At 52.4% G+C, this 24,535-nt stretch overlaps 1 protein-coding gene across 1 annotated transcript in view; it reads left to right on the forward strand.

The window, feature by feature from the left end:
- The window catches only part of DLG5 (discs large MAGUK scaffold protein 5), a 123,205-nt gene extending 99,947 nt beyond the window's left edge, over positions 1 to 23,258 (forward strand). The window contains 19 exon segments of the mRNA XM_005893785.3: positions 162 to 285; positions 623 to 764; positions 2,026 to 2,138; positions 2,758 to 2,847; positions 3,033 to 3,183; positions 6,402 to 6,564; positions 6,673 to 6,806; positions 7,468 to 7,583; positions 7,586 to 7,613; positions 9,753 to 9,936; positions 10,517 to 10,665; positions 11,475 to 11,618; positions 11,620 to 11,643; positions 12,533 to 12,729; positions 18,284 to 18,427; positions 18,668 to 18,795; positions 19,185 to 19,294; positions 19,959 to 20,068; positions 21,534 to 23,258. Coding sequence (XP_005893847.2) covers positions 162 to 285; positions 623 to 764; positions 2,026 to 2,138; positions 2,758 to 2,847; positions 3,033 to 3,183; positions 6,402 to 6,564; positions 6,673 to 6,806; positions 7,468 to 7,583; positions 7,586 to 7,613; positions 9,753 to 9,936; positions 10,517 to 10,665; positions 11,475 to 11,618; positions 11,620 to 11,643; positions 12,533 to 12,729; positions 18,284 to 18,427; positions 18,668 to 18,795; positions 19,185 to 19,294; positions 19,959 to 20,068; positions 21,534 to 21,637 — 2,355 coding nt within the window. The 3' untranslated portion in view covers positions 21,638 to 23,258.
- The last annotated feature ends 1,277 nt before the right edge of the window (positions 23,259 to 24,535 follow it).

Raw genomic sequence — 24,535 nt, forward strand, 5'->3', positions numbered from 1 at the left:
TGTGTTAAGACAACATGAATGAATAGCGAGCTATGAACTCTCCCAGGTGTCACTGCATGTGTCCAAGTGGGAGAAGCTAGGTCATAGAGGACAGAAATTGCTTGCTGGTGCCCGTGTGTTTCCCTGTTTCCAGCCACTGCCTCTTGCCTTTGGTTCTGCAGGAGCAGAAGTGCACCCCGGCCAGTGGAGAGCTCTCCCCAGATCTCCAGGAGTGGGCCCCTTACTCTCCTGGACATTCCAGCCGGCACAGCAACCCTCCGTTCTACCCCAGCAGGGCATCTGTGGGTGAGCTGGCAGGGCAGGGCTGGGGAGGAGGGTCGACGTGGGCTCACAAGGCCACCCGGCCTCAGGGAGAGTGGAGACGGTCGTTTCAGGGAGCTGCTGCATGTCCTCAACAGAACAGTCCAAAAGGTTTAGCAGTTGCTGACCTACCTGGAGTGTTTCGTCTTGTATCAGTGACATTTTTTAGCTTTTCAGAGCGTTTTCTGCCCATGGCAGTCTGGGAAATAGGCAGCACTGAAGAGAGTTCTCCTGCTTTATGATGGAGAAGGGCCAGATGCTTGCATAGATCCGGGGCTAGCTGGGTATTGCAGGGCAGATGTCTCACCCTACCCGTTTCCAGGCACGGTGCCCCGGAGTCTGGCCCCGAGCACTGTGAGCTCCGTCCTGAGGAACCCCATCTACACCGTGCGCAGCCACAGGGTCGGCCCTTGCAGCTCTCCACCCATCCCCAGAGAGGCTGGCCCCCACGGGCTGCACCCCAGGTATGTGAGGCCGCCCACGCCTCCCTGAACCCCAGCCATCCCAGCCTACCTGGGTGTAAAGCCACTGTACACAGAGGGGCTCTGTATGGGGAAGGGACTTGGTAGAATAGCACTGGGACCCCAGGGAAAGTAAACTTTAAGGTCACTCTCTTCATTTACCAACATGGAGCTTGAAAAGGTATTTATAGGAAGATGGTAGTGATGGCAGGTGATACCTGAGTGCCAGGCAGTATGCTCGGACGTTTATAAGCATCATCTCACTTGATTGCTATAGCAACCTTGCTCTTAACTGTCTTTGGTTGATAGATCAGAATGGAGCCTTAAAAACTGAATAGATTGATGCAAGATCACTCATTGCTTCAGTTTTTAAGATTTTAATTGATCATCTACTACATGCCACAGACTGCGATAGTTCTTTATAGTGGAAAATTAAGCAGATAAACTTCCTCTCCTATGGCATTTGTGTTCAAGTGGTGGGGGTGGGGGGCGGGTGTAAAAAAAAAAAAGAGAGAGAACAGAACCACTCAGATCAGATGGTGCTGAGTGACCTTGAAGACCCTAAAATGTCAACAGATTAGGCTGTGAGAAGTTAGATTGGGCCATGAGGAGGACCCCATGCAGGGGGATGCTGCCATGACCAGAGGGGCAAGACGAGGCCAGTCGCACAGGACTTGGGGAGGAGCTTCTGGGAAGGAGGGCCGTGGGTGCTGCGGCCCAGGTGTCTGAGACAGGTGATGGGCTCAAGGGACAGAGTAGGAGAGCCCGGGGAAGAGATGGTGAGTCAGGAGGAAGGCACAAACCCTGTAGGGCCTGTGGCCGTGATGCAGAGTTTGGGTTTTATCCTGAGTGCAGTGAAGACCACTGGAAGGCTGCAAGCACTGCCGAGATGGAGTCTCACAGCTAGAGGAGGTCACTGTTGGGCAGGCCAGCCCTGACCTGGGCTATGTCGTCTCCCCGCCCTCCACTCTCCAGTCTCCTGGGCGGGCTTTCCTGAGGGAGGTGCAGGACTCTGTCCTCGGTGCCGTCCAGCTTCGCCCTGCCCACCTTCTGCAGGATTCAGGCCTTCTGCAGTCCCTTCTGTCTGGTCCTGGCCCGGGGCTTGCAGGGCCCTCTGTGCGCAGCTGTGGGTGGTCAGTGTCCTCAGCTGCCCGGGAGCGGCTTCTGGGTTGCTTTGAGCTGGCAGAGGGCCTCGGGAAAGCCAGTCACTTGGTCCCATCCTGGTCTTCCTCCCGAGCTCCTCACCTGTCTGCTTCTCACACAGTGTCCAACACCAGGGCCGCCTCAGCCTGGACCTGAGCCCCAGGGCCTGCAGCGACTGCTCTGACATGAGAGCCTCCCATGGGTCCAACTCCCTGCCCTCCAGTGCCCGCCTTGGTAAGTACGCTACTGGAGCCTTCTCGCCGGAGCAGGCACCAGCCTTCCTTTGCATCCACACCCTCATGCCCAGACCTCCCGGTGGCCCCTCTCCTGACCTGGGGCCGAGGCTGACTCCATTCTGCACCCAGAGCCCTTTCCTGTGGCCTTCCTGCAGCTTCCCACGGTGGCCATGCAGTTGCTCTGATGATCTGTAGCCCAGGAGCCCTGCTCCTACCCTGAGGTCATTCTGGGGGATGTTGCGTTGCTGTTCAGAGAATGCCACCTGCAGTCGAGCCTGACAGTTATCCCAGAAGGACACTCATGTGGGGCTGCTTCCAGCCTTGTGGAGACAAGGCCACAGTGACTTTTGTCACCTGGGTTACCGTCTGCTCGGGGCTGGAGCCAGACTTGATACCGTTCTGCGGCAGCCTCCCCCTGCACAGATTATTCACATGCTGGGGACTGAGCGTCTGCTTTCCCTGACGGTCCCACGTTGAGACACCCCCAGGGACAAATGGCCGGGCCCGCTTACTTCTGTGTAACCGTGTGTCTTTCCTGACTCCTAGGGTGGTGGGGAGGGAGTAAGGGGCACTGTTCAGTCACAAGCCTAAGCTTTTGTCTTCTTGTGGAGCCACAGGGTCTTCCAGCAATTTGCAGTTCAAGGCAGAACGCATTAAAATCCCATCGACGCCGAGATACCCGCGGTCTGTCGTGGGCTCTGACAGAGGTGAGGTCTTCCTCAGTGCTTCCCTCCCCTGCTGGCCCCTCCGTCCTCAAGGTGGGGGCTCTGGGCACCGCTCACAGCTCCCCAACTACCTCCGCCATCAGTAATGGCCGGCAGGGCAGGCCTCAGGCACCTGCGCTCACGGCCGTGTGTCTGGGCCGTCTGGCCCGCACCCGCCCGCCCCGCAGGCTCGCTGTCGCACTCGGAGTGCAGCACGCCCCCGCAGTCTCCCCTCAGCGTAGAAGGCCTGTCCTCCTGTAGCCAGTCCCAGACCTCAGCCGCCACGTTGCCCAGGATTGCTGTCAACCCTGCTGCCCCCGGGGAGCGCAGGAAGGACAGGTGAGCAGGCCCGGGGGACAGGCGCCCCTGCGGTGGGCCAGCGCTGAGTCCTGGGAGGTGCCGGGGGTTGGGGAGGGCCCACAGAGTTGACCTCCAGCGAGGCCGCTGCAGCTTGGGTCGCCTCGCATTCGCTGGTGTCTTGCTGTAGGACGTCATGAGGGAGTCCTGTGCGCTCCTGATGCTGGAGGAGGGGCGCACCTGGCTGGCCAGGGAGGCAGGGTGAGCTCTTAAACTGAGTGCCCGCAGGCGGAGGTGGGGGGCTCCAGCAAGTGATGCTGGCGTCGACCTGACATTGTGATGGAGTGATGCCATTCACCACCTCCCAGGCCCTTGTTTAAGCACTGTCCACATAGTAAGTTGTGCAATCCTCGTGTAACCCCGTGATCAGCAGTGTCAGCACTGACCCCATGTAAGGGGAGGAGACTGAAGTTGGGAATTCGGAGTAGTCTGTCTGTGCTCACTTGGTTAGCGATCAGCCGACCTTAATTAGAATCAGACTCGTTCTTATCCTTTGCTTTTTGACCCCAGAACATAGCTGCATTGTTTGACCTCTGCCCCCAAGCTTATTGTGAGATAAAACACACGTAGGAAAAAAAAAGTGTATGAGGCATACACGTACAATTAGCCATTTATTGGTTCATTTTGAAAAGCAGCTGTCCCTCCAGACGTGCCTCTTCTCAGGGCCATCCCTCGCTGCACAAACTCTGTGGGCTCCTCATCCGCTTCAGTTGTTCTTCAGAGTGGGATTCACCAGATCGGATTTTTATTTAAAGGGTTCTCTCTAGATGGTAGTGGGAGATAGGATTAAGCTCAAACTTACCTTTATTTAATTACTTGCAAGGACTGCAGCTCCCCTGGTGGCTCAGATAGTAAAGAATCTGCCTTCAGTGCAGGAGACGCAGGTTCAATCCCTGGGTCGAGAAGATGCCCTGCAGAAGGCAACGGCAACACACTCCAGTATTCTTGCCTGGGAAATACCATGGACAGAGGAGCCTTGTGGGCTACAGTCCACAGGGTCCTAAAGAGTCAGACACAACTGAATGACCAAGGACTAGAGCTACTTTCCTCTACTTCAGTCCAAAAAGCCGAGGGCCCTTGTAGCTATGAGCCATAGAAACGATGCTGCTGGCTGGGCCCGTCATTAAGAAAACCTCATCTGACTTGACAGTCTGAACTTGTGAGACAGCACACCAAGCAAGTGTGAACTGGAGCGCAGCTTGTGCCTGTAACTGCCAGCAGGCCCCCGGGGGGTCAGGCGCAGTTTGTATGGATGTGTTCATGAGAGCCTCACCTGCATTGTGCAGACGGGAGCACACACTGGCCCTGAAGGGGTGTGGTTTTACTGAACCCCAGCTCAGGTCTTTGAGGGAACAAGATCTTCCCCCCAGTACGGTGGGTTCCTCAGAATCAGAAGGGGCCTTGTCTTATGCAATTGGACATCCCCTTAGCTTCCTCTACAGAGCACAGAGAACTGATGTGTGTGAGCGTGTGTGTGTCAATGACACCTGCCTTCATGGTGCTTAAATGACATCAAGTTTAACGTGTGTGACCTGGCTGAAGGACGGATTACTCATTAAAAATAGTCCCTCTTTTCTTCAGTCTAAAATACACTATCATTATTGAAAACTGGGTAAACAATTGAATCTCTGATGATCAGCGGTCCCCAGCCTCTTCAGCACCAGAGATATATTACATGGAAGACAATTTTTCCATGGACCAGGGTTGGGGGAGATGGTTTCAGGAGGATTTAGAAAGAAAAAAGGTTGCATAATTCAGGGGTCCCCAACATCTGGGCCTCAGACCAGTACCTCCTGTCAGATCAGTGGTGGCAGTAGATAAGAAATAATGTGCATAATAAATGTAATGCATTTGAATCATTCCAAAACCATCTTCTCCAACCCTGGTTCGTGGATAAATTGTCTTCCATGAAATTGATTCCTGGTCCTGAAAAGGTTGGGGACCACTGATCATCAACCAGAGATTCAATTGCTGTTATTTAACCTTTTGGCGGGGGGGGGCGGTGCGCGTGTACAAGCGGGGGTGTGTGCGTGTACATGCACACACACGCAAGTATTACATTTACAGTGTAAATGCATTTTATCTTATTTTATATACGTAAAGATTTCCTCCTTAATGTTATGTTTCAAGCTATTTGGAATACTAAGTATATTTTATGAACCTCTTTTACAAAGAAGCTTTATTGTTTTGACAAAACTCTGCATATTATAAAAGTTTAAATTATTCAGGAGGTTAAAAGGGAAGGATTACCTCAAAAAGGGCTCCCCGCTGCCCACCTGCCCTTCTACACGTGGATTCACACCCACCCACGTGCTCTGGAGGAGGGGACCTGGGGGCGGTGCTCTGCTTGGAGCCCAGGCTGCGTGCAGCGCAGCCCTGGTGGCTCAGTGTCATGCAGCTGTCTGTCTGTTACATTCCAGGCCTCCGTGGTTGTCTTTCTCCTCCAATCACCCCTCTCTTCTTTCTAACCCTTTGCACCTTCCAGATGCCTCCACCACCACAGATCCCTCCTGAGATTGCCTGCGGCTGCCAGGCCCAGGTCCTCCTCGCTGAGGAGTCTGAGGTTGGCCCGACAGCAGGGCCCCACCCCAGCCCCCATGCCCCTCATTCCCTCAGGGCGGTGGGTGGCAGCCTGGGGCCAGCGACTGCATGGTGTCACCTTGCTCCCAGCCTCCCCGACCCCTTTTAAATGCCTCGGGTTTGCAGCAGCTTAATTTCATGATCAGTTTACATCACCCTGTGTACTGGTAAATATAAAAACTGGTATTTCACATTGTCCCTTTGGGGGTAAACATCATCCCAGAAAGCACTTCTTTTCCTCCGAGGGCATCTGAGACCCCACTGGAGGTTTGTAAATTGCACATCGTGAGGCCATTCCTCTCCGGTCGTGGAAGCCTGCGTGCCCTTTCCCTGCGTATATCAGTGCTTATAGTTCACACGGACCACTCTGTGACTTTGGGACTGATGCCTCTGTGTCCACCGTGGGGGTCGTGTTTGTATTGCATGGGTTGTGTGGTGCATGGGTTGTGCATCACCACTGTGTGAGGGTGGACTTCATCATGTGCCCATCCAGCTGTGTCGTCATAGGAGCGTCCACGTTCCCTGGCCCTCTCTGCATAGCGAATGCATGCCTGACCTCAGACCCTCCCCAGACCTTCCCTTTGAGTCTAAGTCCCCAAAACCATTGGCTCTCTTCCAAGGCCCTATGTGGAGGAGCCACGCCATGTGAAGCTGCAGAAGGGCTCGGAGCCGCTGGGCATCTCCATCGTGAGTGGGGAGAAGGGTGGCGTCTACGTCTCCAAGGTGACCGGGGGGAGCATCGCTCACCAGGCTGGCCTTGAGTATGGGGACCAGTTACTTGAGGTGAGCGGGAAGCCGCCCTTCTCCCCCTCCCCTCATCCCTTTCTGAGTCCCAGGACCTCCTCCGTGCCCTCTTCTCTCCTTGCTGAGCCCGTTCTCCGTGTTTCCTAGTTCAATGGCATCAACCTGCGGAGCGCCACAGAGCAGCAGGCCCGGCTCATCATCGGGCAGCAGTGCGACACCATCACCATTCTGGCCCAGTACAACCCGCACATGCACCAGCTTAGCAGCCACTCCCGGTCCAGGTGAGGTCCTGGGCCTCCGAGGGGCATCTGGGCTGCGGGAGGAGAAGTGGAGGCCGCAGGTGTGTGGCTTGCTCTGAGGAAACCATGTGCAGCTGCAAGCTCTGGGGATTCTGCTGCCATGAGAGGAGAGTTGAGCAGCCTTGGGCTCTGGAGAAGAGACATATCAAGGGAGGGTTTCCCCTCCAGAAATGGGGTGTGGAAACAGGTGGCCAGGCACCCTGTGAAGCAGGATGCCCCGGCACATGTGTGTGGTAGCCAGGCACTGAGGCCTGAGGTGGATCCTCACATTGAGCGGTCCGACCCCTGTCCGTGGGCAGACGCCAGACACCTGCCTTTGTGCTGCAGGTTGCAGGACAGGTAAGCAGAGAGAGAGAAGTGCCCCTGTGGTGCAGGGGTGGGGCTGAGATGCTCAGACACAGGAAAGGGGAGCAGCGGATTCAGGTGTCCTCAGGCTCACCGTTTGCCCTCAAGTTGAGGACAGGCAGATCATGCAGGTGGACAACTGAGTCCAAGCTGCCAAGGCACTTGCTCTTCTCAGGGCTCAGATCATAGAGCTGTGTGACCTGGTCTTCGTTCACATCCCAGAGCCCAGCACCACCACAGCGGGATGGCTCTGGGCAGCTGCCTGCCATTCCTTATTCTTCCTGTCCTCTGTCCCCAGCTCCCACCTGGACCCCGTTGGTATTCACTCCACTCTCCAGGGCAGCGGGGCCACCACCCCAGAGCATCCCTCTGTCATTGACCCGCTGATGGAGCAGGACGAGGGCCCTGGCACACCCTCGCCAAGCAGAGCACCCCCAGCTCCAGGTCAGTAACTGCTTGCCAAGAGCCTTCCGTCAGTGCACCTGGGTTGAGCGGGGCGGCCAGGAAGGTCATTTTTATAGCCCCTGTGCATCCTCTGAGGGACGTGGTCCCAGCGCTGCCCTGCATTGCAGATGGCACACCAGCTTGTCAGGATTTGGTGTGGGGAGCATGCCAGTCCTTTTCCCTCTCTCTCTCCTGCCCTCTCTTTTTTCTCTAGTTTTTCCACTGACTCAATCCTGGCTCTACTTTTTTTCTTTTTCTCCTCCTTTTCTCACTTCACTTGTTCTCAGATGCTGAATCCCACAGTCCTCACCCATCCAGGCTGGGGCTCTGGCCATCCACAGCAGTGTTGCCCCCAAGGAGCTCCTGGTTTGAGGGTGGTAGATCAGTGAACAGGCGTGTACAGCACAGCTGAAGTGCTGGGAGGGGGACCGGGGGCCATGATGGAGCATGGCTGGGAGCTGAGTGACAGTGTTCAGGACGAGCAGGGGTTACCCACGCGAAGGGTGGGCATGGAGAGAAGTCAGGAGGAGGGACCAGTGGTAGTATGGGCAGGAGGAGGCCCTGTTCTCACAGGAACTGGAGGGGAGGTGGGGCGAGGGCTGTGCAGGCTGGGTTGGGAGGTGTTCCTGCAATCCTGGATGGAGCCCTTTCTCTGGCATGGCGTTGATGGACTCCTCACGGAAGTTACAGGCTGGAGGCTGGGGCCTCTTCAGGGCTCTCCTGCTTGTGACCCTTCACTGTGCCTGTGAGGGGTGCACTTCAGTTCAGTCATGTCTGACTCTTTATGACCCTGTGGACTGCAGCACACCAGGCCTCCCTATCCATCACCAACTCCTGGAGCTTGCTCAAACTCATGTCCATCAAGTCAGTGATGCTCTCCAACCATCTCATCCTCTGTCATCCCCTTCTCCTGCCTTCAATCTTCCCAGCATCGGGGTCTTTTATGAGTCAGTTCTTCACATCAGGTGGCCCGAGTATTGGAGTTTCAGCTTCAGCATCAGTCCTCCAATGAATATTCAGGACTGAGTTCCTTTAGGATTGAGTGGTTTGATCTCCTTGCAATCCAGGGGACTCTTGGGAGTCTTCTCCAACACACAGTTCAAAAGCATCCGCTCTTAGGCGCTCAGCTTTCTTTATGGTCCAACTCTCACATCCATACATGACTACTGGAAAAATGATAGCTTTGACTAGACGGACCTTTGTTGGCAAAATGATGTCTCTGCTTTTTAATATGCTGTCTTAAGTTTGTTATAGCTTTTCTTCCAAGGAGCAAGTGTCTCTTAATTTCATGGCTGCCATCACCATCTGCAGTGATTTTGGAGCCCAAGAAAATAGTCTGTCACCGTTTCCATTGTTTCCCCATCTATTTGCCATGAGGTGATGGGACCGGATGCCATGATCTTAGTTTTCTGAATGTTGACCTTTAAGCCAGCTTTTCACTCTCCTCTTTAACTTTCATCAAGAGGCTCTTTATTTCCTCTTCACTTTCTGCCATAAGGGTGGTGTCATCTGCGTATCTGAGGTTATTGATATTTCTCCCGACAATCTTGGCTATACTTGCCTGCAGCAAAAGTTTTGTCACTCTCTGGCTGCTCCCCTGAGGTCCCACTCATCAGGCTCCATTGCTGCCCCGTTGCCTTTGCTCAGTTTATTTGCTAGCCTTTCAGTGTCCCTGTGTTGTGAGTTCCTTGGTGGCTTTTGGTTCAGTACCCTCTGGGCCATAGACACTGCTCAGTAAACATTTGCTGAATGAGTTGTGGCCTGGAGGTTACCCCGGCTCTGACTTTCTCAGGAGAATAAAATTAGGAAAACAAGTGCAATCCAGGTGGGTGAGATGCAACCCACGACGTGTGATGGACAGCTGGGCTGGAAATAGCGGCGTTGATGTCCACTCTGTCCCTGAGTGGCGGGGTGACCATGGCTGTGTGTTCACCTCTGCCTCATCTCAGTGCCCTGCCTATAAACCGAGCCACTACAGGTAGAGCTGTGTCAGCCTCACTCCTGGCTCCTGGTTCTGGGGCCTCATGAGACCTGAGAGGGGAGCAGAAAATGGTCAGGGTGTCACCACCGTTTCGTCTTTGTTCGCGCCTGCCTCCCTTCCTGTGCACAATTGAAGAGCTTCGTTTTCCTTCCTGAAAGGATGGTGGGAGATGCCACCAAGAAGACCCCAGAGCCCCGAGTCGTCTTCATCAAGAAGTCGCAGTTGGAGCTTGGCGTGCACTTATGTGGAGGGAACCTGCACGGGGTGTTTGTGGCCGAGGTGGAGGACGACAGTCCTGCCAGGGGCCCCGACGGCCTCGTGCCCGGGGACCTCATCCTTGAGGTAAGTTCTGAGCTGCCGAGCAGCAGCCAGGCTGCCCTCTGCCCACGTGTCAGGCTTCCTGCCGTCTCAGGTGACATGGAGGCGGGGGAGCACAGCCTGGCATCCCATTGGGTGTTGAACGCTACCCAGACCCACTCTGGGTAAATATTAGGGAAGCAGGCATATTAGGCATGTTAGGACCCAGCTTGGGCACTGGCATCGGGAGGGCAGATGCTCTGCTCCTGGCAGCAGTAGGACCAGGACTCGAGTCTGATGGTGAGCACCATCTCCCTCTCACTGGGTCTCCCGTTGGATGGGGGAGGCAGGTTGTAGGTACTGAAAGCTACAAGGAGCTTTAGCAAGGGGAAGTGCCGTGTTTCCAGTAGGCCTCACTGGCTGGGAGGCTAGAACAGGGTCTCTGCTGGGAGCAGTTGAGGGCAGAGCAGGCACTCGGTAGAGGCCTCAGCCTCTGTAGACGTGGGGCAGATGGATGCCCAGAGATGGGGATGCTGAATCTTCTCCTTATCCCACTACTGGCCCCTCACGGGTGCCCAGGCCTCCCTGCTTCTGCCCTCTGACCCCCGTCTCCATCTCTGGGTAGTATGGCAGTCTGGATGTACGCAGCAAGACAGTGGAGGAGGTCTACGTGGAGATGCTGAAGCCCAAGGACAGCGTCCGCCTGAAGGTGCAGTACCGCCCTGAGGAGTTCTCCAAGATTAAGGGCCTGCCTGGCGACAGTTTCTACATCAGGTATCAGTGGCCAGGGCTGCCAGGAACTTGGGGCTTGGGGAGGGGCTTTTGATGGAGGCTGTTCCCTGTGAATGTCCCTGTGTTTCTTGCCCTTGAGGGATGGGACTATGAGCATTATTACTTGGGCCCCAAATTCTAAGCTTACTTAGAAAAACCCTTGAAAGCTCCTCGGGTGAGACAGGCTCTCTCTTTAGGGTTTTGGGCCTGGGGAAGTTTGAGGCCGCTGAGCCCCATTTTCCTGTGGCCTGTGCCCCTCTCCGGGTCTCCCCTGACTCAGTCTGCACACCCCTCTGCAGTGTGTGTGGATGTCGCAGCATCTGGAGTGCCCTGAAGGAATACATGAAAAGGGCAGAGTAGGGGGTGGGGCACAGGCATCAGGCATTTTCTAGGAGGCATGCAGCTTTCTTCATGAGATCTGAGGCCACACAAGAATGGCAAGTACTGATTTACTGTGTACTGTGAGGTACGGGGTCCCTGTGTCTAGGTACACCCTCCTCAGTCAAGGATGGCACGCTTCCATTCTGAGAAGTTTCCGCTGTGTAGGAAGCATCGACTTTGATGTGGGAGGAGTGCAAATAGGAAAGACTCTTTTGGAAGTGGAGAAATGGCCTTGGTCCTTGGCAAAAAGGCTTTTATCTGATGGGCGTGAGGGGCTCGTGATGCTCCCTCCTTTGGGAACTGCTGCTAGAATGGGGAGAGATGGGTCCTGATCGTGGTCTGGGGAGAGCTTAAGAGCAGGAGAGTGGGCCTCGGAGCTTGGCTGTAAGGGGCGGCCTGTGGCCTGACTTCCCCTCCATCTCCCGGTCCAGGGCCCTGTATGAGCGACTGGCAGAGGTGGAGCCTGAGCTGAGCTTTAAGAAAGACGACATCCTGTATGTGGATGACACCTTGCCCCAGGGCTCATTTGGGTCCTGGATGGCCTGGCAGCTGGATGAGAATGCCCAGAAGATGCAGCGGGCAGATCCCCAGCAAATACGTGTGAGTGTTCTAGAGTTGGCCTGGGGCTGGGGCGGGCGGCGCCCATGGGGACATACCATGTGATGGCGCCTGGGCTGCTGGGCGCTTATTCTGATGTCCTCTCAGCTTCTGCTCTGTAAGTTTTGCCAAAGTCGCTTGTCCAAAAAGCTGTTCCAAGTTTAAGTCAGTGATGTATCCAAGTCAGAAGTATAGCGGCAACTTAGGAGACATGCTTTTTTTAATTATGTTTGTTGAGATATAATTCATGTGCCATGCATTTACCCAAAGTATGCAATTCCTTGGCTTTTAGTGTTTTCACAGATACGTGCAACCATCACCATAGTCAATTTGAGAATATTTTCACCATCTCAGAGAGAAGCCTTGTACCCTTCAGCTACCCGCCTTGTTCTGTCTACCTGCCCCCTGTTGCTAACCCTGAGCCACCACTGGTCTCCTTTCTGTCTCTACAAGGTTCCCTGTCTGGACTTTCCATTAATGGAGTCATACATACAGCACATGGTCTTTTGTGACCAACTCCCTCTACTTGGCATCATTTTTTTCATGGTTCTTCCGTGTTGCAGTGCATTTCTATGCTTTCCTCCTTTTTGTGGCTGGAATTATACTTTTTAGTGTCACAAGGGAAGGCTGTCTTAGCAGCTCCCTCTGACCCTCACCTGAATATAGGAGTTGGCCTGCTCTGAGAACTGCCCAGCATTGGTGTGGGTGCCACCCCAGAGTACTGGCACCAGGGGGTCCTCGGGGGCTTGGGTGCTGAAGTGGCCAGGAAACCTACAGAGGGTTGGGGTGGGGAGCCTGGAGCCCCAGCGTTGATCCTGCTCGCCGCAGGTGGGCAGGGCGACAGGCGATGGTCCCTTGGCCCTTCCCAGCACTGCTGTGCTCTTGTCTTCAGAATGGACCAAGAATTCTCCCGGAGGCTCAGCATGTCTGAAGTCAAAGACGACAGCAGCGCTGCAAAGACGCTCTCGGCGGCTGCACGCAGATCCTTCTTTCGAAGGAAACATAAGCACAAACGCAGCGGGTCCAAAGATGGGAAAGACCTCCTTGCCTTGGACACCTTTTCCAATGACTCCATTCCACTCTTTGAAGGCAAGTGACTGAGCTGGCTTCTCCAGCAGGCTCTCAGGCTGAGGTTTGCTCTTGACCACAGAAGCCTCACTGCAATGACGTGAACAAAGACAGGGGTTTGCTTTTCTCAGACATAATTGATCAAGGAGTGTGTCTGGGTTGGGATGGTGGTGCTGCAGTCCTCAGAGTCTACCACCTGTAGGATGTGTCCTCTGTCCTTAAGGTCTCCCCATCTCCTGCCATCACATCCATGTTCAGGCAGCAAGAAGAAAAGGGCATGGCAACGGTGTGCCTCTTTAAACAGCTTACCTGGAAGCCCCCTCTTCATTTTCCACTTACACCTCATTGACTGCTTGCAACTGCAAGGGAGGCTGAAATGGCAAGGTTTTCACTGGTGCCCTGCTGGCTTCAGTAAAGCAGGTTCTCCTAGTAAGGAAGAAAGGAAGATGGATATTGGGTGGGCAAAAAGCAGGTCTTGCCCGGTGCATTGCCTCTAGTTTGTTTTGAGGTTATTCCAGGCTGCTTGGTGGTAACCAGGGGCCACTGTGCAGATCTTGGCCTTTCTGGCTTTACTCCTTACAGGATCCTCCCAGGGCCAGGCACCTGCCCAGTCCTGGGGTTGCATGTCAGGGAGTGTCAGACATCCTTTGGCAGATCGCCCTGTGGAACGGTATATCTGTCCTGTAAAGCAGGAGGCTCTGATGAATGCTGATCCCTGGACCCCTGGGTGTGACCCCTGTCCTGGAAGGTGTGCCGTCCCTGATAGGCAGGCTGTGGGCGGGGTGAGGGGGCAGTGGGCCTCAGAAGGCAGGACAGCTGGCTTCCTCCTCCCCTGCTTCCTCACCTGTTATTTCAGGTCTTCGACACAGTGAGTTGAGTGAGTCCCACCCTTGTTCATGGCCCACGGACATGATAGTCAGGTCAGGGGTTGGCAAACCAGAGTCTATGGGCTGGATCTGGTTCATTGCCTGCTCTTAAATGGCCTTCAAGCTGAAAATAGGTTTTTACATTTTTAAATTTAAAAAAAAAAAAAAAAAAAAAGACTGTCTTTTCAGAATAATAGTTGCTTGATTCTCCCTTCTCTTTTCTTCTGTAGACAGCATCTCTGGTGTATGGTGTATATCCAGTAGATGTCTTTGGAAAATAGCCATTTGTCTAGTCTGCAGTTCTTCAGAGTTTTTTTTTCATTCTATGTTTTTAAGTTATGGGGGTGTTCCCAGGTGGCGCTGGTGGTAAAGAATCCGCCTGCCAACGCAGGGGACATAAGAGGGAGCCCCCTCCCTCCCTGCCCCCAGCCCCCTCCCTGCCCGCGATTCAATTCCTGGGTTGGAAAGATCCCCTGGAGAAGGGTATGGTGCCCCCCTCCAGTATTCTTACCTGGAGAAACCCATGGACCAAGGACCCTGGCAGGCTATAGTCCACAGGGTCACAAAAAGTCGGACATGACTGAAGCGACTTAGCGTGCACACACATATTTTGAAGTTGGCTTTAAATAGTTATATCTTACTGTTAAATTGACCCTTTTATCATTATAAAATGTTTCGTCTCTAGTAATGTTTCTGGCCTTAAAAAAGGCTAGAAAACTATTTCTATTTTGTTACAGTATAATTATCACACGAGCTTTCTATTGGTTAAGTGTTTGCATAGTTCATCTTTTCCCATCGTTTCATACTTTTTTACAGCTTCATATTTACGTGGCTCTGTAAGCAGCATGTAGGGTTTTTTTTAACTCACTATGACACTTCATCTTTTTTCATTTTATTGAGACGTGTATAGAAAAATGCAAATACATCTATAGAAAAGTGTACAGCCTGAGATGTTTTCACATTTGAACACACCAGTGACAGTCTTTATCCTTTAATTGGAGTAGTTAATTACTGATTAAATCATCACTGATATATTTACCATCTTACTGTTTGTTTTCTGTTATCCTGCCTGTTTTATGTTCCCTTTCTTTTCTTACTTTTTTTGGATTAATCAAGCATTTTTGTTATTCTGCCCCCTCCTCAATCTCTTAGTTTTTATTAGTTTTGTTTTATTCTTTTGGGGGTGGTGATTACAGCAGCCCTCACAATGTGTATCTGACCTACTACTAACATGAATCATGACTTTGACCACTTCCTCAGTAATTTTAAAACATCAGAACACCATGACTTCCTTACCTACTTCCTACCTTTTGCTTGATTATCATTTTCATTTTATATGTATTTTTAAATCCAGCAGTGTTATTAATTTACACATCAGTCATTCACTTATGTTTATCCTTTCCATTATTCTTCATTCCTTCCTGTCATCCTCTTTCCCTCTCATTTTTTCTTTCTGATATATACTCGCTTCAGCATTTTTTTTTTCCAACTTGACATATAACTGACATATATTATTGTGTAAGTTTAAGGTGTACAAAACAATAATTTGATATGTGTATGAGTTGCAAAAGATTAACCACAATAAGGTTAGCTATAGTTAACATGCCCTTTGCGCGTGTGTTTGTGTGCTCAGCTGCTCACTCCTGTCTGACTCTTTGCGGCCCCATGGACTATACCCTCACCTCATGTAATTACCATTTTCTTGTTATGATCTTTAGCATTTCTTCTGATGCAGGTTTGTTGGTGACAGTCTCAGTTTCTTAGATTTTCACTGGATATAGAATTGTAGATGGGTCGATGTTTATGCATTTTAAAGATATTATTCATTGTCCTCTAGCTTTCACTGTGTGTTCATTTCCTGGGGCTTTTGCAATGTATGTTACAAGCTTTGTGGTCAGCATAGTATGCATTTATTCTCTCTCAGTTCTGGAAGCCAGAAGTCCAAAATCAATACTATTGGGCCAAAATCCAGGTGTTGGCAGGTCCATGCTTCCTTGGAGGCTCTAGGGGGGAGTGTTAGGTCCATGCTTCCTTGGAGGCTCTAGGGGGGAGTGTTAGGTCCATGGGTTTATAGTGTTGTTCAGGTGCTGTTTCCTTATTGATTTTCTGTCTGATTGTGCTGGCTTTCCCAGGTGGTGCTAGTGGTAAAGAATCCTCCTGCCAGCACAAGAGACATTAGAGATGCGGGTTCAATTTCTGGGTCAGGAAGATCCCCTGGAGGAGAGCATGGCAAACTACTCCAGCATTCTTACCTAGAGAGTCCCATGGACAGAGGACCCTGGCGGGCTACCGTCCACCGGGTCACAGAGAGTCGGACACGACTGAAGTGACTTAGCACCGCACTGGCTATACCATCCAGAATTGAAGTCAGGGTGTTGAAGTCCTGTACGGATACTGTGTCGTCTGTGTCTCCCTTCAGTTTCATCAGTGTTCACTTATTTGGGAATTCTAGGGCTGGGTGCGCATATACTTATGATTGATGTACCTGTTTGGCTAAATGATCTTTCTATCATACTATAATGTTCTTTGTCTCTTGTGACAGTTTTTGTCTTCCAGTCTATTTTGTCTGATACAATCATGGTCACTCCTGCTCTCTTTAGATTCCCCATTTGCATGAACCATTTTTTCTTGTCCTTTCATCTTTAGCCTATGTATATCCTTAGATCTAAAGTGAGTCTCTTGTAGACAGCGTATAGTTGGATCTTTTTTATTTATGCATTCAGCCAATCTGCATCATTTAATCGGGGCATTTAATCAATTTATACTTAATTGCTCATATGAAAGAGTATTTTTTAGTTGTTTTCTGTATGTCTTGTTGCTTTTTCATCTTATCTTTTCCTTCCTTGCTGCCTTCTTTTGTATTTCATTGATTTTTTTTTTTTTTTTGGTTGTAGTGACATGTTTTAATTTCTTTCTCATTTCCTTTTGTGTATATTTTATAGTTTTTTTTTGGTTACTATTGTAATTACATAAAATATCTTTAGGTTATAGCAATTCATTTTAAACTGATGATAGCTTCAATCTTATATAAAACTACATCTCTGTGTTCCCCTCCACCCCTTTATGTTATGGATGACACTGATTACCTCCTTTTATATTATCTGAATATTAGGTACATAATTACTTTTATGCTTTTGATTTTAATATCTGTACCAGTTTTAAAAGGAGTCTACATACCTCCATTAGGTTGCTTCCAGATTATATGTTTGTATATTTACCCTTCCCAGGGAGTTTATTTTCTCTGGGCCTCTGACTCTGGTTGGATATTGTGCTTGTGAGAGGCTCTGGAGCCCTGTGATTCTGTTATTATGAGAACTTCTGACAAAGCAGATTATTCTGAGAGGATCAGAAAACTTCTAAATTGGTGCCCCTCAGTGTGGAATGTTAATAGTCATTACGGGAGAAGACGATTCTGTTGAGCTGAAGACATGGTCTTAATGTCCATACACAGAGAAATGGTAGGTGCAGTGCATTCACGTTTTAGGATGTTACAAAGGATAAAAGGGGATCAGTGTGAGTCAACAGGGATGCTTTCAACAGAAACGTAAGACTGAGTAAAGAGGGGTTACAGAATATTTATTGTCTGTCATTTTTGTTGGACATACGTATTTTCCAGGTTTTATGAGCACATAAAAGGATACACTTTATAGTCGTGTCCGACTCTTTGTGACCCTACGGACTGTAGCCCGCCACTCTCCTCTGCCCATGGGATATGCTTTGAATCCTCATAACCAGCAATGATGCCAGTTGAGAGGAAGCTGCCAGGGACCAAGACTGGAGAAAGGGGGTTGGAGAGGATGCCTAGCTTACCTGTCATGGTCAAAGCTTTAAAAGGGGGGATGTTATTATCTCCTCTTGGAGGAAGTTCTTTGCCCTGGGTCTGTGCTATTCTTTTAAAAGTTTTTAAAAGTGTTTCTGAGTTGCCAGCACAGTGATTGGTACCTGGGAGGTGTCAGGAAGATATCTGCATGCTGGTTTTAGGCTATCTCTTTCTGTGAGCATTTTTTATTCATTTTGTGGAAGGGGAGACTTAACTACATGTATCAGCTAGGATATTGGTTTGAGTGCTGTAACTGAGACCAAATAACAATGGCTGAAGCATGATAAGCTTCTCTGCCACATAAAAGTCTGGGTTGGTAGGTAGCCCCTTGGAGGCAGCTCTGTTCTGGGGACCATCAGGGAGCCAAGTCCCTTTTGTCTCGTGTCCCTCTTGTCATTTCCTGGGGGTGGGTTGTCATCTGCAGGGTCAGAGCTGGGTCACTGCCCCTGGTCCTGTCCGTTTCAGCTCATGGGAAGGGGGATAGTTTGCTCACTGCATGGGGCAGGTCTGGGTCACACGACCCACCCCGCTCAGGGGAGGTGGCACCTGTAGAGAACGGAACGTCTAATGGTGAGGGGACCGTGCGTTGAATGCACATTGGAGAATTTGAGCTGAATAAAGTGCTGCAATGCCTCAGGTGTCCAAGGAGTGGGACACGGTGCAGGAGTGGCCATGCCCTGGTGCCCAGGGTGTGGGACTCTCAGTGCTAAAATTGGGCGAGTCCTAGGCAGACCGGGGTGAGCTGGGTCCCTGGCTCTGGATCTGTGGAGTGAAGGAGACAGGTCTGCCTGGGGTAAGCAAAGTCAGGGGAGCAGTGGGTCCCCAGCCCCTCCCGGCCCTCCCTCTGCTCCGGGTGGGTGCCCATCCTCTGCTGCCCTCTCTCCCCCAGATTCAGTGAGCCTGGCCTATCAGCGGGTCCAGAAGGTGGACTGCACCTCCCTGAGGCCCGTCCTGATCCTGGGGCCCTTCCTGGATGTGGTGAAGGAGATGCTGGTGAACGAGGCACCCAGCAAGTTCTGCAGATGCCCCCTTGGTAAGGGCGGCCCTCAGGCCTGCTGGGCTGTGTCTGTCCCCGTGTTTGTGTTCACCTGCTTCCGGGGTGGATCTCATAGAGTTTTCATCCTTCTGACTTGGATCGCATCAGCATTCAGCCTCTGGCTCTTTCTCTGGGAGTGAGGCTGGCAGGGCTGGGTTTCCGTGCAGTGCTTTCCCCGCCTGTGCAGCGATGGCTCACGGCGCCACACCTGCTGATTCCTGTGTCTGTGCTTTGCAGAGGTGATGAAGGCCTCCCAGCAGGCCATCGAGCGGGGCGTCAAAGACTGCCTGTTTGTCGATTACAAGCGGAGGAGTGGCCACTTTGACGTGACCACTGTGGCTTCCATAAAGGAGATCACAGAAAAGGTACCATGGGCTTTCTGGGTAAGGTTTCTGAGGCCAGGTGGGGTGGTGCTTTAGAATGTTCGTGTATCTGGGTAAAGGCGGGAAAGGGGTTTGGAGTTGGGTTGTCCAGACCCCACATGGCCCCCGTTCCCAGCCTTGGCCATCATCAAAGCTGACAGCCTGTGGGGAGAGGTTTCCCTGGATGAGGTTTCCCCACCGGGGGTCACACGCCCTCTTCATGTCAGAATGGTTTTGCTGCCTTGTTCCTCAGTAGCACCTCATGTATTCACTTAGAGGGTGAGGCCGGGCAGTGTCAGGTGAGGAGTGGGGCCCCTCCATGGCAGACAGAGGCTGAGTTCCTGAGGCTCAGCCCTGCCCCTGCCCGGGTGTTCACCTCTCCCTCCCTGCAGAACCGGCACTGTCTCCTGGACGTCGCCCCGCACGCCATCGAGCGACTGCACCACATGCACATCTACCCCATCGTCATCTTCATCCACTACAAGAGCGCCAAGCACATCAAGTGGGTGCCCGGCTCCTCGGGGGCTTGGCCCGGCCTTGCTGGGCGTGGGGGGTGGCAGGGCATTGGCTTTGAACAGGCCTCCTGGGTAGGAGTGCCCCCCCTACCCCCCCCCCCGCCCCCGCCATGTGCCCATCTCACACCCAGCCAGTCGTGTTAACCCAGCACAGCCCTCCCCAACGCTTTCTGTCCTGTGTGGGGGCTGCCACAGCGCCTCGAGTCTGCACCACTTAGTCTGCGTATCTCCCTCCTGACCCCCATGCCCTCTCGCCCTCGCCTGCCTTTCGTCTTGGTGCTCACGACGACACAGGAACTGGGCAGCCCAGGTCCACCAGGAGCTGACTTGTGATGTGCATGGGCCTTTGCTCTTACTGAGCTTCAGTTTTTGTGGTTAGGCTAACAACTTGCCAAGCCCCCATATGCTCCCCCCTCACCTTTGCCTTTCGGTGCTCCCAGGCTTCTGGTACCTGCACTCGGGGGCCAGCTGGGGCATCTGAGTTCTTCCCTGTCTCTGCCCAGAGCTCCCTGTGGGGCCAGCAGGCTGCGCTGTGCTCCCCCAGGGGCGCACGTGCGGTTGGGGGTAGCCCTGTTATTCTGGACAGAGAAGCTGAGAGGAGGGCATGGGGAAGGTGAGAAGGCTCAGCCAGGTTCCTGGATGTCCCGATAGGGAGCAGAGAGACCCCATCTACCTGAAGGACAAGGTGACTCAAAGGCATTCCAAAGAGCAGTTTGAGACGGCTCAGAAGATTGAACAGGAGTACAGCAGGTACTTCACAGGTAGGTATGCGTCGGGCCCAAAGAGGAGCGGGTGGCAAGGACGTTCACAGCCTTCCCAAGGATGCCCTTCTAACTTAGAAGTGTTACAGCCCGCACTTCCGGGGTGCCTGGTGATGCCACCGCAGTGGGCACTTTCATTACAGACAGTCTTATTGCAGGCACAGGGCAGCATCGGGGGCTTGTCGGTCCAAAGGTAAAGTTCACTGATTCTGGCCTTGGGTCACAGTTGGTCTTGAGTTACGGCTGCACAGGCGCCGTGTGGCACAGCTCCGCACTCCCCAGGCAGGTGGCACAGCAGTGGTGGCTGTGAGCACCCATCCCCAGCACCCTCCAGGGTAGGCCAGTTTCGCAGTGGCGTTTGATGACAAACTGCACCATTACTGTCTCTTGTCTTTGAAACAAGGCAAACTAAAAGAAACTCTAATTTAGTAGTTGCCATAGTACTTGGTGGCTTCCGACTTCTTCCATGAAATCAGTCATTTGTAGGGGCCATAACAACATCGTGGTCAAGAGAGGTGGAGACTGTGATTTTAAGTAACATGTAGAGAGTGTTATGATTGGTGCTTCTCATGCAGTATTTGGTCTCAGAACCCAGCCCTGGCTCTCCTGTGTATGTGTATGTGTGTTTGTGTTTTAATTTTAAATCCATTACAGACCGATATTTCAGTTAAATACTTTAGCAGTTTACTAGAGAAAGGAAAATTTAAAACTTCAAAACTTACGACATACAGGCTTTGATTTTTTATCAGATTTAGCAGATGTGAAATTACTCCGTCACATTGTCATAGCCATTTCTAAACGTTCACCGTCAGTATCTGTGGCAGGAAGCCAGGGTGTGGCGCTGTTCCACGGAGCACGCACAGAGCCCTTGTCTAGTGTCTGCTGGGCCGTGGTGCTGAAACCTTGCCAAGCAGCAGGCCTGAGCCGGAGCTGGGGATGGCCCATCATCTTTGCTGAGAGTCTTCTCTGGGCCATGGGGTGCCCAGCTCTCGAGACCCAGCCTAGTTCCCTCTAGAATCTTGCTGCCACTTGGACTATTACAACATACCCCAGGCTGCTTCCCAATGTACTGGGACTCCGCGTTGCGTGACGAGGCACACCAGCCCGGGTCATCACTGCTGTGGAGCCTGGCGAATTATGTGCATAGTGACATCACGTCACCCATATTACAGGGCTCAGGGCAACCTGGAAAATCAGACGCCAGCCTTCGTTTGAGCCCCAGATTTTAACGTGGTATGAACAGTTGCCGAGAGGGATAGATAAAAAGCCGAAGTGATTTGCACTCAACTCTCTTTTTCTTTCCCAATTTCTTGCTGATGGAAGAGAAGTGAGGCGGGGGTAGAGCAGTTGAGCCGAGTAGCTGAAGACAGGCAGAGCACCAGGAAGAGTGAAGGGTCTGTTTGCGCCTCCTTCGGGGCGTCTTCCTCCGAGCCGATGACGGGTGTGTTTGGGGACTCTCTTGCAGGGGTCGTCCAGGGAGGAGCCCTGTCGAGCATTTGCACTCAGATCTTGGCAGTGGTCAATCAAGAGCAAAATAAAGTCCTGTGGATCCCAGCCTGCCCTCTCTAGAACACAGCGCTGGGGATGACTGTAGCCTGGCCTCCAGCCCGACCGCCTGGTGCAGCTCTTTGCAGTGACTGCGGATCAACGCCACTGTGTGTAAACACGAAGGGGAGGGATCCATGAACCGGGGCTCCAGAAGTACCTCCTCTGCAGACGGAAGGCCACAGACGGACGGGATCCAGACCCCGGCCAGCGGACTGTGCTTCTCCCACACGTGTGTGCTTTAAGACAGACTGTGGAGTGGGGGACTCGACACCAACCTTCCTTGTAGCCAGCTCAACAGAGATGCTGCAAAGAGAACCTTTCAGATCACAAGTTTACAAGCCTTTTCGAAGTACTCGGTTGTTTATGTTTACTTGAATGGCTCCGTGTTGTCGCTGCCCAGCCCCCGCCCTTTTCCTCACTGTCGCTTTGGTGTTGGTTTTGTGCCTGCTTTCAACGAAACACTCTGGAACCTCGCTGGGGGCCGCTTTGCTCTGGGAGGTTCTTAGCTGTGGGACCAGACCTCTGACGAATGCCCTGCTCCTCGGTGGCCCCTCTCTCGGAAGGCCCTGTGACTGCGGCTGCTTAGACGTCAGTGGGTGCGGAACTAGTGCCTTTGTGGGGCTGCGCGTTCTCCTGCACCTAGGAAGGTGACTTCCGCCGTCTTGTAGGCGCATTCCTCAGACTTTGTCTCCTGCCTTCTGCCACCTCTTACTTCTCATCCACCTGTGTTCACGATTCCAGCGTTCTCTCTGGTCCTCAGAGCTTTGTGGGTTCACTGTGACACAGCCAGTTCTGGGCAGGGTGTCAGGCTGGGGCTGAGGCATGCCACTGGGTCCTCCTTCGGTTCTGTGAATAGTGACAGCCTTTACCAGTGCAGATTTTGCAGAGTAATTCCCAAATGCTTTACAATGGGTCAGGCACATCAGCTCTGTTTGATCTAAAAACAATTCGTATTTCAGACTCTGGAAAGAGAGCTTTTACGGAAGCTTGAGGATCAATGTGGTCACTGTTAAAATTCAAGAGAAACTGGGATCTATCTAGTCTTGGCTTCAGCTCTCACAACATGAGCAGAGCTCCACGAGGATGGCTTTGTTTTGTTTTGTTTTTTAACGCATCTGATGCCAGATGTTTCTGGCTGAAGATTTGGTGTGGTTCCTCCTTAAACTGTGCGTCCTGTTAATAATAGGTACTGTACGGGGCTCCGGGTAAGTGTCACTGGGGTAGGACCTCTATTTTAATACTGTTCCTAACATTTCATTTTACTAGCAAGAAATCGCTGATTTCATTTTATTCTTTGTAATTCTAGACACTAGATTATAGTTTAGCCATACTGACATTTTTTTAAAAAGGGATATATTTTCTTGCACAGTTGTTCGCAAGGAGACACATTTCAGTCTCAGTGCTGCCCTTTGTTTCACAGGTACACGTGTTCTGGCTCAGACAGCTAGGACCAACCGCAGGCTGTCGCAGGGTTTCGCTGGCACCCGCGGGGCCGCTGCTCTGGGCGGCTGGGGTTGGCACAGAGATGGTACAGTGTGCACGGGTACTGTTCTGACAGACTGGGGTTTTCTGTACTAAAACCTTCCTTTGTATCAAAAGTTAAACAGACTTTAGTACAACAAATAAAGGTCAATTTCTGTAACTCGTTGTGAAGACACCTGTGTTTCATGTGTTTTCCACCTCTCCCCGGCTTCCTCGGCTCTTTGTTCCTACGTTTGAGACAGCTGTCCCCCACCCCCGCAGCGTTTGGGTGGAGCTGGCCACTCTCTGAGGTTCCCTCCAACTCTCGCGATGATTGGGCGCCCCTCTCACCTGCAGTGTCAGCCCCTCCGACTCCCTCCTTCCCTCCCACGTGTCCAGCGTGGGTGCTGGTTGTAACCAGGCAGCTCATGTATGTTAAGATTCCAATCCTGCCCTGGGGGCTCATGTTCAGATCTGCAGGTTTTGCCTGGGCCGTGAAAAGCACAGGGGCTCGAAGGACACCAGGAGCTTCTCGTGATCTCAGCTGGGTCCCTGCACCCCGGGGGTGAAGAAGACCCAGCCTGGCCCAGAGGCTGCAGCGTGAGACCACCCACGACTCGCCTGGGCAGATTGTTTGGGCCCAAAAGCCTGTTCCAGGGTGGCAGGAAGGCCAGAAGGGACCAGTGCTTGTCTAAACCCATGCAGAGCCCAGGCAGGGGGTGGAGGTGCACAGCCTCTGCCCCCGGGTGGTGTCTGCATAACGCAGGCTCAGAGCCTTCTGGAAAGGCAGTACTGACTTTGGGCTGCAGCCTCGAGATCTTGGACACATCTCACATGGGCCTCCAAAGACAGGGCAGACGAGAGAATCTCTGAGGCCCCATCCCGTGCTGACATCTCAGTTACGAGTAGGGAGCGGGACTTCCTTCCTGGCTCTGGGGAGGTTGAGCAAAACCCCAACTCTGGGAACCTTGAGACACGTGACTTTTGGAGGCTGGTGGAGTCCCTGATGCCTCACATGCAGGAGCAGAATCTGAAACTATCTGGACCCAGAGTCCTGGGCCAGAGTCCTGGGCCTCTTCAGCTGGAGCGAGGCTCTGAGGCTGACCAAAAGGGCAGGACAACTGGAATTTAGGGCTGGGAAACCTGAGGCTGCTGCCAACCCCAGCACCCTGCTCCCTGGGGCTGACAGTGCAGAGAGCCGCATGGGTCACAAATGCCAAAGACAGAAAGAAATATGAGGAGTTGCCAGGTGGGGCATGGAGCAAGCATGAACTCACAGTGGGGGAACCAGTTGGCGTGGACGACAATCTTTTCTTCGGGGACGGGGCTCCGAGGTCTGGCCCTGCACGGCCAGGCCTTATCCTCTGCCCCCTCAGCTTCACTTCTCCCTGTGGGTTTCCTGGACCTTATTTTCAATCATGCAGACTCTTGTGCACTCATGCCTTCTGGAATGTAGTC

This window comes from Bos mutus, chromosome 28 (genome assembly GCF_027580195.1).
Source record: "Bos mutus isolate GX-2022 chromosome 28, NWIPB_WYAK_1.1, whole genome shotgun sequence".
Classification (NCBI taxonomy): domain Eukaryota; kingdom Metazoa; phylum Chordata; class Mammalia; order Artiodactyla; family Bovidae; genus Bos; species Bos mutus.